The sequence below is a fragment of the Sebastes umbrosus genome, chromosome 7, assembly GCF_015220745.1.
Source record: "Sebastes umbrosus isolate fSebUmb1 chromosome 7, fSebUmb1.pri, whole genome shotgun sequence".
NCBI lineage: Eukaryota > Metazoa > Chordata > Actinopteri > Perciformes > Sebastidae > Sebastes > Sebastes umbrosus.
The window spans coordinates 17007878-17022436 of record NC_051275.1 but is presented as its reverse complement, the minus strand read 5'-3'; the positions used below and the strand labels follow the sequence as shown (position 1 = coordinate 17022436).

The window sequence follows — 14559 nt, the reverse complement described above, 5'->3', positions numbered from 1 at the left end:
CGGAACATTGTACCACCGCTGAAGTTTTCCACCTGTCACAATACGGTGAATACAGGGAACCGGGACCCAAATGCAGATGAAGCAAGCAGGATCAGTTCAGTGATCTACTAACAGTATAATATATGTACCAGGCTTACTTACTGGTAGGTACAGAGATAGGCAGGCTGGTTCTGGGTCCAAGTTAGGGCCAGGTTCTGGTGGCTCAAAAGCAGAGGCATGAAGGAACATGGCAACTTTGTATGGCAGAGAATGAACAGAACTGGGCCGGTATATGAACTGAGGAAGGCCAGCCAGCTGCAGAGCTGATGAGATGAAGTGGGAACAGGTGAGTAGATGGGTGGGGCAGTCAGGTGATGGGGAAAAGAGGGAAAATCTGATTGCATCTTGTGGATGGATGGAAGGAAAATGTCAATGAAGCGGCCTGGGGAATATGACTGGAGGCCACATGGCCTCAACTGGACGGGTTACTGTCTGGCTCTGATTTCCATGTGTTTCAAAATCTACACAGTGGGCAGAGAAATGTGTGTCTGAATGAACTTTTGACCTTTAAATCCTGATGAACTGGCTCTTCCCCACCTACAACAGAAGCCTCTACTGTAGTTGGTTGATTCAGAATAACGTTGGTATTGTTGTTGCTCTAGCTAACAGGAGCTCACTGGCTAACTTTGGTAGCAGTTGTTGAGCGCTAGTTTAAGTGAGTCAGGGGCAAGAGGGTGATGACAACACCACCGTCATAAAAATGCCATAATAATGAAATAAAAACAGACTTTTGAGAAAGGTGAGGTAGAGATAAAATGTGATCAGGTCACTGAAGTAACTTCTTTCAGGAGAGAGACTGCAGTCTCAAACATACTTTGAAAGCAGATTTCTGTCAAGAATAATGAACTGTACTCAATCACTGGTTAAATCTATGTGTGGGTGTTTTTTAATCAGGGCCCCAGACATTATTGCATTGCATTACAAGAGCTTGGGCAACAGTTAATCCCAAAGACAATGTACAAAGTAGACCACAGTCTACTGGTTGGATCCCTTCCCACCCCGCAGACCTGATCGACATGGTTAATGTCCCTCGGTAATCCCACCCCACGGGCTCAGCTCCAGTCATTATGCTGGCAATTATCTGATGGGTGGCGGAGAAATCCTTCGCCAACTTTAAGACATCAAAACTGATTACGGAGCCGCTCTTTCATGTGGAGTCAGAGTTCACTTGTTACCTAAATGATTCTCAGAAGTTATGTAAGGAATTGGGTTTACGGGACTGAAAAGTTCAACGACCATCTGAGTTTTTACAGCTGACTGGGCCACCCATTTCTCACCCAACATTCATTACATCAGCTTCCATCCCGGGCCTGAAATAAGGTCTTAACACACATTGATAAACAGTCTCTAACCGTGAAATTTAACAGATGTGTAGACGTTACCCCTGATATGTTTCCTGTCTGTTAGTTTCGTGATTGACAGCTCAATATTCCCACCGCAGACAGTAACTTGTAGTTCTAGCAGACAGTTATATTACACACACGCCACAGTGCTAAATCACAGGACGTTTCAAAAGCCTCACTATGACACAACAATGGGGTTTCCTCCTTAAATATTGGTGGAAAGTGGAGCCATCCTGACTATCATAATTAGCCCACTTGGCACCACTTCTACCTCAGTTTCACCCACTCTGAGGCCGGACAACGTACTCATCTGCAGTCTGCCAGACGACACAAACTCTCTTTTAGCTGCCTACCCTATCATTAGCGCTTCTAAACAAGTACAAGATACCTAGCTGACTGTCATTCTCTGCCCATTGTTGAATACTGTGGTGTAGACACGCAGATGAATAGGAGGGAAAGCCTATTTCAGGCAATTATAATCATCTGATCCTGCATAGTTAGAAGTCTCGGTGCCGACAAAACCGCTGCGGCTAAATCTTTGAAGTCACATTTAACTCTTTCCCAACTTAAAAATATAGCTTTTAGTTAATTTTAGAGACTGTGGCTGACATTGTTTAGCCTTTTCACTACTCACTATATAAGACATTATGAATGTAAGAGACTATGCTAAAAAACAACTAAGGTCATTACACATCCAACAGTTGTCTACTGTATATTTAACTTTTTCTTCTGTTTTAGCTCATGCTTAGTGGCCAACAGTGTACACCACTTTTTACGTTGCATTATGGTATAATAGGAGTCAAGTACTGTATGTAGGGTATAATAATTCCTAATAGAGATTCAGACAACAAAAATAGCGAGCATGCTATATAGTGAATATTTCATCTTTAACAATAAGAATTAAGTGTTGGCCATCCTTCACATTTTTGTAGTTGTGTGAGAGTTAAAGCAGCAGTGGGTAGAAATGGAGCAAATATGATTAAAGAAAGTTATTTTTATAAAACGGTCACTATATCCTGACAGTAGTTGCATGAGACAGGTAATCTGAAAAAAATCATGTGCCTCTGTGTCCTCCGGTGCTCCTAATGGCATCTGCAAGATTTCACAGACCATAATAAAACAACCAATCAGAGCCGAGCTGGAGTCTGCCGTCTCTGAGCAGCTGTCAATCACTCGTGAACTCTGATCAAACGGTCAAACTAGGCAGCGCTGATCAAATATGAATCAATATTCTGTTACTGTAATGCCTATTTCTCTCCTGAAATGTTTTCAGAAACATCTTGTAGTGTACTGTTTAGCTGTAAAATGAGAAAGTTTGTGACCCGGCAGCCATGTTGAGATCAGTTGAGGAAATATCAAGCACCGCCCACCAGCCGGAGCAAACTTTCTCATTTTACAGCTAAACAGTACACTACAAGATGTTTCTGAAAACATTTGAGGCGAGAAATAGGCATTACACTAACAGAATATTGATTCATATTTGATCAGCACTGCCTAGTTTGACCGGAGTTTGTGAGTGATTGACAGCTGCATCCGTTGAATGAACTGCCAATAGGAACGCTCTCTCTCTCTGAAATGACCTGTGATTGGCCAATGTCTGCCATCACAGGCAAGATTTTCTAAAGCCTGAAAACAGAGTCATGGGGAGGTGCAGAAGTCTAGTTTTCTCTCAGAACACTTGAATTACAATATGCTGAAAGGTTATTATGGAATTTGCCCAATGATGCCAAAAACATTCTGCCTACTGCAGGTTTTAATGCCCTCCTTCTCATAATGTCAAATAAACTAAACTAACCTTGGCCGTCGCCCTCATACTAATAGTGCATTTTCATTCACAATGTGTTTTTCCACTTACTATAAGACTTGTAAAAGTTTTGTAAGGCTGCAGATACACTTTTGGCAATAGCCAACTAACCTATATTTTAGTTGGAAACATCTGTATTTAGACTAGGTCCCTCTTTCTTTTAGGCAATTTTCTGTATAGCAAGTTTCTTACTGAAGCACATCTGTCTAAACACCCATTCGTACTCTAATAACCTTTGACCTCGGAAAGCAAGCGTGTACCAAACACTGCTCCACTCCTATCATCACATCAATTTCTCTTCAGTGTAACAGTCGAGATAACATATCTCCATGGAAGAGTCAACAGTGAAAACAGGTTAAATATTTCACATTTTATTTTGTTCCGCTCATTCAGCTCAACAAACTGCTCTCAAAATCAGACACCACCTGAAACAATCACACTGTTAAGTACCATTTAGAGTTGGACAGCACAGCCACAGTGACTGAGTCACTTATATATGTATGCACAGATTTATCCTGATGACATTACAAACATCATAAATGATTACTATGTAACATACATAATGACATATTTCAATATTTCACACATCTGCTCTGCATAGCTGCTGATCAGTAATTATTGGCCCAGAGGGAACAGATAAATAGACAGAGCTGAATGACGGGCTTCTGAAAAATAAGAAGCAAACATAGAATCAGTCTCTTTGGTGATTTCACCTCATTTACTGGATAATTTCAAAAGAGAAAGACGGATAATTTTCTGTTTAAGGCCCTGACTGTAATAACAAAGAAAGACCCTGTGATCATCCAAACCGGTGGGTGGTGCGGGGGAACATGCAGATCAGCCACTTCTGTTTCAGTGATACATCTCAAGCACAACGGATGTATTTGTTTACCTGCTCTATATCTAATCCACACCACTGCTCCAAAGGCCATCGCATGGCGAGACTTCAGTGGTGTGTTTGGACTGTGTGTGATAAGTGCAATGTACAGTGGCACCACCCAACTTATTGTTGCAACCTTGTAACAGTAAAAAACTAACAAACTGGGTATTGCTGTAACTGGGATTGGGTAATCATCGTCAATAGACGTCAATAGGTTTACTCTGGTAATGTCTGGTGGCATCAATCTACTGTAGTAGGTGTGGGGAGGAGCTTACAGACTTCTAACTGTGTGGTTGACTAACAGTAGTTGTGTTTCCATTCAATTGTCAAGCAAATTTCAAGCCAACTTTTGAAATGTCACAAAAAAGAAATGCGAATTAGACACGTTTTCATTAATGAATTAACTTGACTACAGCATAGTTTCATCAGACGTTGGCACTGTTGGCTTTCATGGTGACAGCTGATCAGTCACGTGAGTTAAATGTTCAGAATTTATTTGTAAAAAAGCGTTTCCATAACCCATTTAGCGCATCAACTCTTTTTCGACAAAGGCAAAAAAACACCTCATGCGATCAAAAAAAATATTTCTCAATTCACTAAGTTTTATTGAATGTTCCATACTGATTTTCTTATGCGATACTTCAAATTGCGAATAAAAATATGTGAATGGAAACACGGCGAGTGCGACAGCTGTAGCAACGCGTCAAAATGTGGCACAGACACAAGCTGGTGTAGAGAAATCCAGTTTATAGAGAAATGGATGGCTGGACTGCAACAATCCCCAAGAACTCACAGATTAAAAAAATAATTTATACTCATTTACATTTGATTGTAATCCAGAGTTAAAATAAATGTGATCAGTTACACATCGGACTGTCTTTGGCTCTCAACAGTACAATTATTGCATCTTTGATTTGGGATTTAAGCTCGTTTACATTGACTTCATGTTCTGATTTCAGTGAAATAAATCTAACAGAAGTGTCGGGGGCTGAATTACAGTGTAGAACACAAAAAATAATATACTTTGTTAAAGAATGGCGTCAAATCAGACACATAGGAGGAGTATACACTTAGTACATAGCGTCACCGTCTTAACACCTTCCCTCCAAAGTCAGATCATGTTTCCTTTAGGACACGTCCAGTATGATATGAAGTCCATGTGCCATAAAACTTTATTAGCTCCATTTTTTTTTTGGTTGAATGCTGGTCACAGTCATATTTAACAGTTCAGACTGGCTCTGAGGAGCAGACAGTGGTTACAGCCAAACAAAGGGATGTTTTTGGCAGCAACTCTACAGCTCAGGCAGGCACACTCTGCCTGTGTTGAACCGTTGCTCCACTGAATTAAAGTCACTACATCTTGGGTCGTCCAGGTGAACGTAAAAATAGTTCTTACATCCAACTCAGTCCCCACCAACAAGTCAGCAGTTGCAAGTTTTTTCAGTCACAGAGAAATGGTCTCTTCCCACCCTACTGGACGCACACATACTTCTTCCACCACGACTTTGAGAGCATCTTCATCTTATCGGCCGTGCTGCGGACCTTCCTCTCCCGCCTCACCCTCCTGTCAGACTGCCTCAGCCCAACGGCGATGGCCACGTCGAACACCTCCTTCAGATTCTTTTGCGTCAGCGCCGAGCACTCGACGTACGTCACTGCCCCGATTTTTTCCGACAGCGCCCTGGCGTCCTCTTCCAGCACGGGCTGCTCCCTCCGCCTCGCCAGCTCGATCAGCACTTTGACGTCCTGCCGCAGGTCGCACTGCGTGCCCACGAGAATGATGGGTGTGAGGGGGCAGCGGCGGCGGATCTCAGGGACCCACTTCTCCCAGACGTTTTGAAAGGACGCCGGGCTGACCACGCTGAAGCAGAGCAGCAGGGCGTCAGTGCGGCTATAGCAGAAGTGGCGGAGCTTGTCGAACTCGTCCTGGTGGAGAAAGAAACAGGTGATGTCAGGTAAATGTTTTTTTTCGTTTTTTTTCAATATTATTTTTGGGGTATTTCTTAATAGAACAGTGGACAGTCTAGAAAGGGGGCGAGAGAGAGAGGGTGACATGTGGACACATTTCCCATACTGGTATTGGTATCGGAACAACTCTAAAGAGAAATTGTGCAAATAGCCACTCAATAAAGAAACTGTTTAAATAGTGTTTATATTGTGCTAATACATAGTATACACCAGCCCTGCCCACTCATTTATACCATCTACAGTAAATCTCTTAAATTAACACTTTGGAGCCACACAGCTTTGACTAACAAGGGCCTCCAACACCCTTGAGTACACAGATTAAGGCTGGCAGAAACTTGACACAAACCTCTCCTTCTTTCACTTAACCCTCTCCTTTCCAGCACACCATCTCCTAATCCCTCTTCACCCAAACAATGCTCTCAGTCGGCTCCTCCTGGTTTTAAAACACAACCCAATCTGCACAAACAGTCAGTAGTTTAAACAGTTAACGCACAAAGCTGCAGTGGGAGCTTATCAACTCGTGAGATTCCCACACAAGCTTTGGCTGCACTTTGCGATCTGATGACGTCGGTCCATCTGCAGAACGTACAGACATCAACATCTCTGAGTAAAGAGAAACTTTGTTTATCAGCTTCGGCGGCAGCTGTTGTCGTTTTTCTCTAGAACGTTTCTGTCTGGGCTCTCTCTCTCTCGTCTCTTTTTTTTTTGGCACACCCCAACCTGTTTCTGGCTCAATCTCCCCTCTTATGAAATTATTGCATAAGTTAAATACAGTGAGTATTTGCCGACTTTTATCTGCCCCTATTTGCCCGAGCTTGTCTGCCTGTGTAAGTCTGTGGGCATACGTGTGCAGTTGTAACACTGTGTACAGCTTGCAACATGCTGTGAGGTTGCACTAGGGGGGTTTGTTCGAATGCCTCGCTCCACTTTAAGGCCAACTTGTCTTTGATTGTGTGTGGAACTGGCAGTGCCCTCGCAGTGTTTGTGAATGTCAAATATGCTGCTCCCAGGGTAGGGTTCTTTTGAACTGGATTATGAAACAACCGCCCATGCTCCAGGGAAATGAAAACACTCTTTCACAACCTGTTCTTTCCAAGATTGCTCTTAAGTGCCAACACAATAATGAGTCAATAACTTTTCCCTGGCAAGCTCCCTGTTCCACCGTGCCCTTAACAGCAGAGAGACGGAGAGGAATATCTTTCTGCATCATCGCCTCCAATCTAACCTGCAGGCTTTCCCCTCTCCTTCAGCACCCTGTCACTGCACCAACATGAGATATCTATTCTATAGAGTGGTGTTATTTTCATTCCAGATGAAGATTGACAGCAGAGCCCAGGAATTTCTATACAGATGAGTTACCTGAAATAGCAGGCAAGAGGCCAACGTGGAGTAAAGACAACATGGGTGGACCACAAAAACAGGACGTCTGCAACTAATCCAACTACTGGATCTGTTTTCTTCAATTAGTCGATTATTTGTTTAATCTATCAAATGTCCCAAAATACTGAAAATGAACCTCAAAAAGTCCTAAAATTTAAGGTGTCGTGGTCAAATGGCTCATTTTATGAGACATGGTGTTTGATTTACAAGGATACAAAAACAAGAAAAGCAGCAAACCCTCATGTGAGAAGCTGTAAGTGATGAATGTTTGGCAGTTATGTTTAATAAATGGTTTAAAAGATTCATGAAATGGTAATGTAACAACCAAAAGCCATACTAGCAGCTCTGTGAGGATGTACCAAGCCTTTTTCCCATAGATGTACATTGGGAAAGAGAAGTCTGTAACTCAGCGGATCATTTCGTTTTTTTAGGTAAATCAACTACCCAGTACGAACACTAAAAATTGTAAAATGCACTAATAGCCGAATCCACAGTTATGCTCGTGTTGCTGTTCGTGTGAATGAGCCCGAGACCAAGCATCACTAGATGTAAAGTTAAGGGTTAACCAAAACGTATTAAAATTCATCCTGAAGAGAACACATAGGCCTATATTTGTGCCAAATTTCATAACAATCCAATACTCATGGAGACATTTCACTAAAAACTAAAAATGTGAACCTCCTTGTGCCGCTAGATGAAAAGTCTGGGGGTCACCAAAGTCATCAGGCTTCATTCTCTAAAGGGTCATGAAATGGCTCTACAAAATGTCATGGGAATCCATTCAATAGTTGAGATATTTCAGTCTGGACCAATGAAGTGGAGGGCCGATTGACCAACTGACATTACCATCCACAGAGCCACGCCACCATGCTAAAATGTGACTCTTTTGTGTGTAGTAGCAACGGTTGAAAGGCCTGCAGGGCATAGCCTACACTGTGATCCAGACAGGGTGCCAAATATGTTATGTAATGCTATATGTGTGTTTGTGTTTGTGTGTAAACAAAACTCACCTGTCCTGCAGTGTCACACAACTGTAGTCTAACCGGGTTTCCATCCACCTGAACCACAGCTGTGGACACAGAAACAGACAGACAGAGATAATAAGACACATCTGTCAACATGACGGCTAATAAAGCACCTGACACTCCAGACACACACACGCACACGCACACGCACGCACGCACACACACACACACACACACACACACACATACATACATGCAACTACCCACCAGAATATTCTGTGGGATAAACAAAAGCCTGCCAGTTGCAAACACAAAGACCCCCTGCTCGGCTCTTCCCGCTCACAGACGGCCTGCTCTGTGTCGCCCACCCACTCTGCCAGTTACTGTTGAGGCCATAACACTTTACTGTTGCTCCTCGGACCACTCTGTGAGCTTTGTTCTCCGCTGTGTTTTGACAGAGGCCATTCCAAGGTTGTCTAATAGGGGGTTTGTTCGGTGACTCTCTTCCAATAAGGCCTCGTTTTCCAGATTGGAAAAGTGGATGAGTCATTTTACAGTTTCATTACGGGGGCCATTTATTCTTTTCAGAAGAGTGAGCACAATGCAGAGCAGCAGGCACATGGAAACATTTACAATACGCCTGGAGTGTGTGGTCGGTCATACCACCTGATCAAAGAGTTTGCTGGAGCTATTCATGCAGCAGGACAGGCATCATAGGAGAAGAGAGAGAAAGGAAAAAGAGAGGGAGCTGCCATTGTGTAATCATTTCCTAATCCCCTGACATATGATACTCCTTTGATTTTCTGGACCAAAACTCCCTCTTATCGTCCCCCATCTCTTCCACCTGTGGCATTGCGTAACTGCTGAGAAGTCAGCTTTCAAGAGGACGCTCTGGTTCCACGGCACCGAGAAATGACATCACCATCGAGGGCCCCCAACTGCACAATCACCCCTCTGTCAGGCCGAGGCGAAAGACAATCTCTGCCTCTGAGCCGCTGCAACAGATGTGGCCGTTCCAGTATAGAGGAGAGGGCTCGCGGGTCAAGGCTGACAACAATAGGCAGAGTTGTGCAATCCAAAACCCCTGAACCAGAGACGCTCTCTCGGCTCTGCATGGGAGGGTGTGTTCTCAGCGAGTGTTTTACGGGATGTTTGCTGGCCAAGTTGTTAGTTTTACTGCTCATCAGTGTAATGTCAGAAAGTTAAGGAAGATTAATGTTTACAAGTCAGTTTAGGTCACACAAGTATTTGTTCCTTACTTCTAAATAAGCATAAACATGTGTTTGTGTGATTTTTCATTTATAAATGCTGTCAGTTTATGCTCTTGTGCAGCAGTTACAATAAGAGTGGGGTAAGGTTTTCAGAGAGAAGCTAAGGAGGGACTGTCTGAATATGTGATAATGAAGGTGATCGACAGGTCACAGGTCAAGTCAGTTTAAAACAAGTCTCCACCGTTGAAGGATTTTGTTCTCTTCTCTTATTTTGCAGTAAACTAACAAAACTTGCTGGGACAAGTGAGCCAGATTTGGAACGTGGAACCGTGCCAAATGGAAACCTGGCTACATCACGGAGGAGGATAACTCATGTGCTGATGGAAGGCAGATAATAGAGGAACACATCTATCATAACAGTGGAATAATAGAGGGAATGGCAGGATTGGGACTGGATGCTCTCAAAACATGAAAAGTTGAAGGAGAGTTCAGGGAAAAAGGCAGGTGGAAACTAACTAACTAACTTCTAAAGTAGAAGAAAAGTTTCATTCACCAAATTGGACCCTATAGCTCCAATCTCAACACACTCATTCTCACTGAATTGAAGTCACACAATCAAATATTATCTTTGCTAACCCAGCAGGGTCTCTGTTGACCTCTAATCCAGGAAAAGTAGGCTGATATTCCTGATTGATCTTTTATCCACACAGCAATAAAAACCTAAGCATCTGGTAGTCTAGACTTAGTGAGACAGTTCTATGAAAATGATTATTGAGTTTGACTAAATTAACATCACTTTTGTTGAAATATAGTTTGACAAAACAGATCTCAGTGGATTTTTGTATAAACCAAGCTGTGTGGACAGATAAGAAACTGTAATTTCACTATTATATTCATTCTCTTTTCCAAAGAAAAAACAACAATTTGTATTGGTACAGAAAACTGCAACAGGAGGCCAGTGTGTGTGTGCAACTACTGTAGGTCCTTTTATAATATATGATTATTTCCCTCTTTTGGACGCTCAATGCATTAAGCAAATTGTAAAGCATCTAAAATAGTAATATCTTGCTTTTTTACCTGAGAAGTCGTCAAACGCAGTGGGCACATATTTGGTTGGGTATCCGTTGGTTGTGTAGCTGACCACCAGGCTGGTTTTGCCCACCGCTCCGTCACCGAGCAGGACGCACTTCAGCAGCCGCTCCTGAGCGTCTCCTGGCCGGGTCTGTGTGGGGTTGTGCGGGGGTACTGGAGGGGCCATGGTCCGTCCGTAATCCATGGAGACTGGAGGGAACATTCAATCAGCCAGCACTTCACCGTGCTCTCCTCGACAGGCTGGATGAAGGACCCACCATGAGAACAGGATTTTGCAACGCAGAGTTTTCCCAATATTTGCTTATTATAATCTCGAGCAGGAACTCGTGCGTAAAAGCTCTCGTCTGGTCCTGCGCGCGGCCAAATCCACTCTAGCAGACCAGCATCAGGACTTCAGCCGGTTTACAATGAGAGGGCGGGTCTAAGGAGTTATATCTTCACATTGATTTGACTAATCCCACCCACTTCACCTCCCAACAGCAGAACAGACAGGTTGAGTTTGACAAGAGAGGTCTGTTATTAAAAAAGAGTTTATTCTTTAAAAGAAAGAACTATCAGAGATTACTCGTACAGGGCTATTTGGTGGAAATTAGAATCGATTTTTTTATTTTATTAATTTATTATGCTTTCATTTTATTATTTTATTCAGTTAAAGGGACTATTTGTAACTTTCAGAAATGCTTGTTAACAGCGACACCTGTGGCCGCTAAGTCAACGAAAGTCAGCGTCGGGCTCGCGCTTGCTTGCTCTAAATAGACATGAACGAGCATCGCTCAACACAGTGAGGCGACACACGTCAGCTAAAACCACAATATCACTCTATATTTCACCTGCTTGGCAGTAATGTTAGCTGATCCTCTATCAGACAAAGGTCTCTCCATGAATCACTGCTGATCCTAGTGTTGGCTTTTAGGAGGCTGAAGCAGGAAAAGCGCGTCGGTTTCGGGGCTGATGCAGGAAGAGAAATGTTATCTTCTCCCGACTGCACTCGCAGGGAGACACCGGCACCCGGTCAGAGACGATAACGTTTCTCGCTGCGGAGCCCCATCACTTCACAAGACACGGGAAACCTCTGTTGGTCTGGAGGAGCTGCAGCAGTTATTTCTGCACAAACGTCCTCTGTAAATTCACTACATATTCTCAGAGCTAAACTAACTCTTCTGCAGTGTGGAGTGTGCGCGCATGAATGTCTCGAGGTGGAGCGAGACAGCGGGAACGCGAGAACGCGCGCAGTGTGTGAGTGAAGGCAAGCAAGCAGAGGAGAAGAGAGTCCGGCCACACGCGAGCGCGCATGGGATCTCGACCCGGTAGATTTATACGTGTAAAAAGTTACACACAGTCCCTTTAAAACAAAGTTTATTCTTTAAAAAAAGAACAAAAGAACTATTGGAGATGACTCGTACAGGGCTCTTTGGGATAAATTAGAATACATTTGAATTTTATTTATTTATTGTGCTTTCATTTTTTATGATTTTATTCAGTTAATCTATACTTCACAGTACCACCTACTGTGCCATTCATTTTCTAGGGCCAACTAAACTATGACGTTGCCCTGAGATCACTGAGTTTGAACCTGTGCAGGCAAATCCAGACTTGTCCTCAGCAGTGAGAAGAGGTCAACCTTGATGTCCATTTTGAACATGACCCATAAAGTACTGAAATTTCAAACCTGCTCAGAGACCAACTGACCTACTTTCATTTGTAGCCAGCTGAGCCTAGAAGGAGCAGCCAGCCAGTGGCTATACAGACTGTAGCCACTGGAGAATGCACAAGACCAGAATATATAGTTCAATCAAGGGACATTTGTATAAGAATTGGACAAATTCACTCCCTCTGATTGGGCAGTTTTTCAAAAAAAAAGTTTTTTTCAAACTGTCCAGTGGCTGATGTGGTCCAGTTTCCTATAATCCCAAACTGTCAGACACACTGGACACTTTGGAAAATTTAAATAAAAGTTATGTCTTGACTTGTGTCGCCTCCTTGTGGTTGGGTGCAAGAGCAAACAGAAACTGACATGGCTGAATACTCACAGGGCAAGTGGAACATGTCAAGGAGCCCAAAAGCTACAGTTTTGAATTAAGAAACCCTGAACTAGAAGCACACCGGGCACCAAGTTACAGAAACATCAATAACCTGCAACACAACTTAGCTATTAGTAATATCCCTAATGTGCAGTTTTTGGCCTGACAATAATATTTCTCTGGGGGCCAAGCTGAAAATCCACTGCAGGGACAAAGGCCCGTGTTACAACCTCTACTGATGTAAGTGACCTTTGACCTTTAATGTTGGGTATTCAACAATAACATGGTCATTTCAACTGGTTAGATATTAGACTGTCTTTATTTGTGTCCAGTCTCTAACATATTGAAAATCTATTTCTATTCATCTATCTATCTGAAAAAGTCATACTACACATTTTTAAAATATTGGGTTTATTTTCCGGGTGCAAGCGGCCGAAATGTGTTTCCTCAGGAGGGTGGCTGGCGTCTCCCTTAGAGATAGGGTAAGAAGCTCAGTCATCCGTGAGGGACTCGGAGTAGAGTCCTTGCTCCTTTGCGTCGAAAGGAGCCAGTTGAGGTGGTTCGGGCATCTAGCACGGATGCCTCCTGGGCGCCTCCCTTGGGAGGTGTTCCAGGCACGACCAGCTGGGAGGAGACCACGGGGAAGACCCAGGACTAGGTGGAGAGATTATATCTCTGCTCTGGCCTGGGAACGCCTCGGGATCCCCCAGTCAGAGCTGGTTAATGTGGCCCGGGAAAGGGAAGTTTGGGGTCCCCTGCTGGAGCTGTTGCCCCCGCGACCCGATCCCGGATAAGCGGTTGAAGATGGATGGATGGATGGATGGGTTTATTTTCCAAGATTACATTTTCAAGAATAAAAATTAATCAGTGCATTACTAAAATGCATGTAGTGGCTGATTCTGACTGACTTTAAATTAACTACTTTCCTGTTTGGATTGATATTTCATCCACACAGCAATAAAAACCTAAGCATCTGGTAGTCTGGTAGACTTAGTGAGACAGTGAAAATTAATGAAAATAATTAGTGAGTTTGACTAAATTAACATCCTTTTTGTTTAAAAATAGTTTGACAAGACAGATCTCAGTGAATTTTTGTATAAGCCAAGCTGTGTGGATAGATAAGAAATTGTAATTTCACTATTATATTCATTCTTTTTGCTGAAGAAAAAACAAAAAACTTAATTTGTATTGGTACAGAAAACTGCTACAGGAGGCCAGTGTGTGTGTGCAACTACTGTAGGTCCAACACTAAGCAGTACATGGTGTCTAAGACTAATGGGCAATCATGTTCGGGTTTTATGGATCGTGTCTGTTAACATAACAACACGGTCACTACAGCACACAAAGGCATAAGAGCAGACACATTTTGATGAGAGCTTTAAAAGCAACTGCTAAAAGGGAAATGTGGAGCTGAGCTGCAGTTTATCCTGTATCATTTTATTATTCCTAAAATGGATCTACTTACAATTCTATACAAGATACCTTGTCATGGTGCACATCATACAAGTATTGAACACATACAAAACACTGCTCTCAGGAAGGCAATGGTCAGTCAAGTGATGAGAGAAGGAGAAGGAGGAAGAAGTCGCTGTATGTTGTCAGCTGTTTGACTCACATCATGCACTATAACCTGCAGTTAGAAAGGCACCTACTGTATTTCATTCCCACATTCTTTCACAAGGCTGCATGGACATAATCACATCAAGAGCTCAGAGAGGAAATCTATCTGAAATCTTAAAACACTTTTTGTGTCATCAATCCATCCGATCCTAAAATCGACACCAAGTAGCTACTTCTGATGCTCCGTCGATGGGGAACTTCCGGTCAACCGATTCCTTTCCATTTATGATACATGT

At 43.0% G+C, this 14559-nt stretch overlaps 1 protein-coding gene and 1 long non-coding RNA gene across 2 annotated transcripts in view; both read right to left on the bottom strand.

Annotated features, from left to right (window-relative positions):
• LOC119491528 overlaps window positions 1-323 on the bottom strand; it is a 36152-nt gene extending 35829 nt beyond the window's left edge. Inside the window, exon 1 of the long non-coding RNA XR_005207625.1 lies at window positions 142-323. This is a non-coding gene — a long non-coding RNA (uncharacterized LOC119491528). The remainder of the gene's footprint in view (window positions 1-141) is intronic.
• A 3218-nt stretch (window positions 324-3541) lies between these two features.
• Window positions 3542-11088, bottom strand: rhoub (ras homolog family member Ub). Its single transcript, XM_037775669.1, has 3 exons — window positions 10668-11088; window positions 8425-8483; window positions 3542-5992 (listed from the first exon to the last, which is right to left on the bottom strand). Exons 1-3 carry the CDS (start codon window positions 10882-10884, stop codon window positions 5537-5539), a joined length of 732 nt encoding a protein of 243 aa, XP_037631597.1. The 5' UTR covers window positions 10885-11088; the 3' UTR covers window positions 3542-5536.
• Window positions 11089-14559: the final 3471 nt, after the last annotated feature.

What these genes read in the sequence shown, in the direction of transcription:
- rhoub (XM_037775669.1), bottom strand. Translation starts at nt 10,884, where the DNA reads ATGTTCCCTCCAGTCTCCATGGATTACGGACGGACCATGGCCCCTCCA. An exon ending in TGCGTTTGACGACTTCTCAG is followed by an intron (nt 8,484 to 10,667) that starts GTAAAAAAGCAA and finishes CTGTGTCCACAG; the next exon opens with CTGTGGTTCAGGTGGATGGA. An exon ending in TGTGTGACACTGCAGGACAG is followed by an intron (nt 5,993 to 8,424) that starts GTGAGTTTTGTT and finishes TTTCTCCACCAG; the next exon opens with GACGAGTTCGACAAGCTCCG.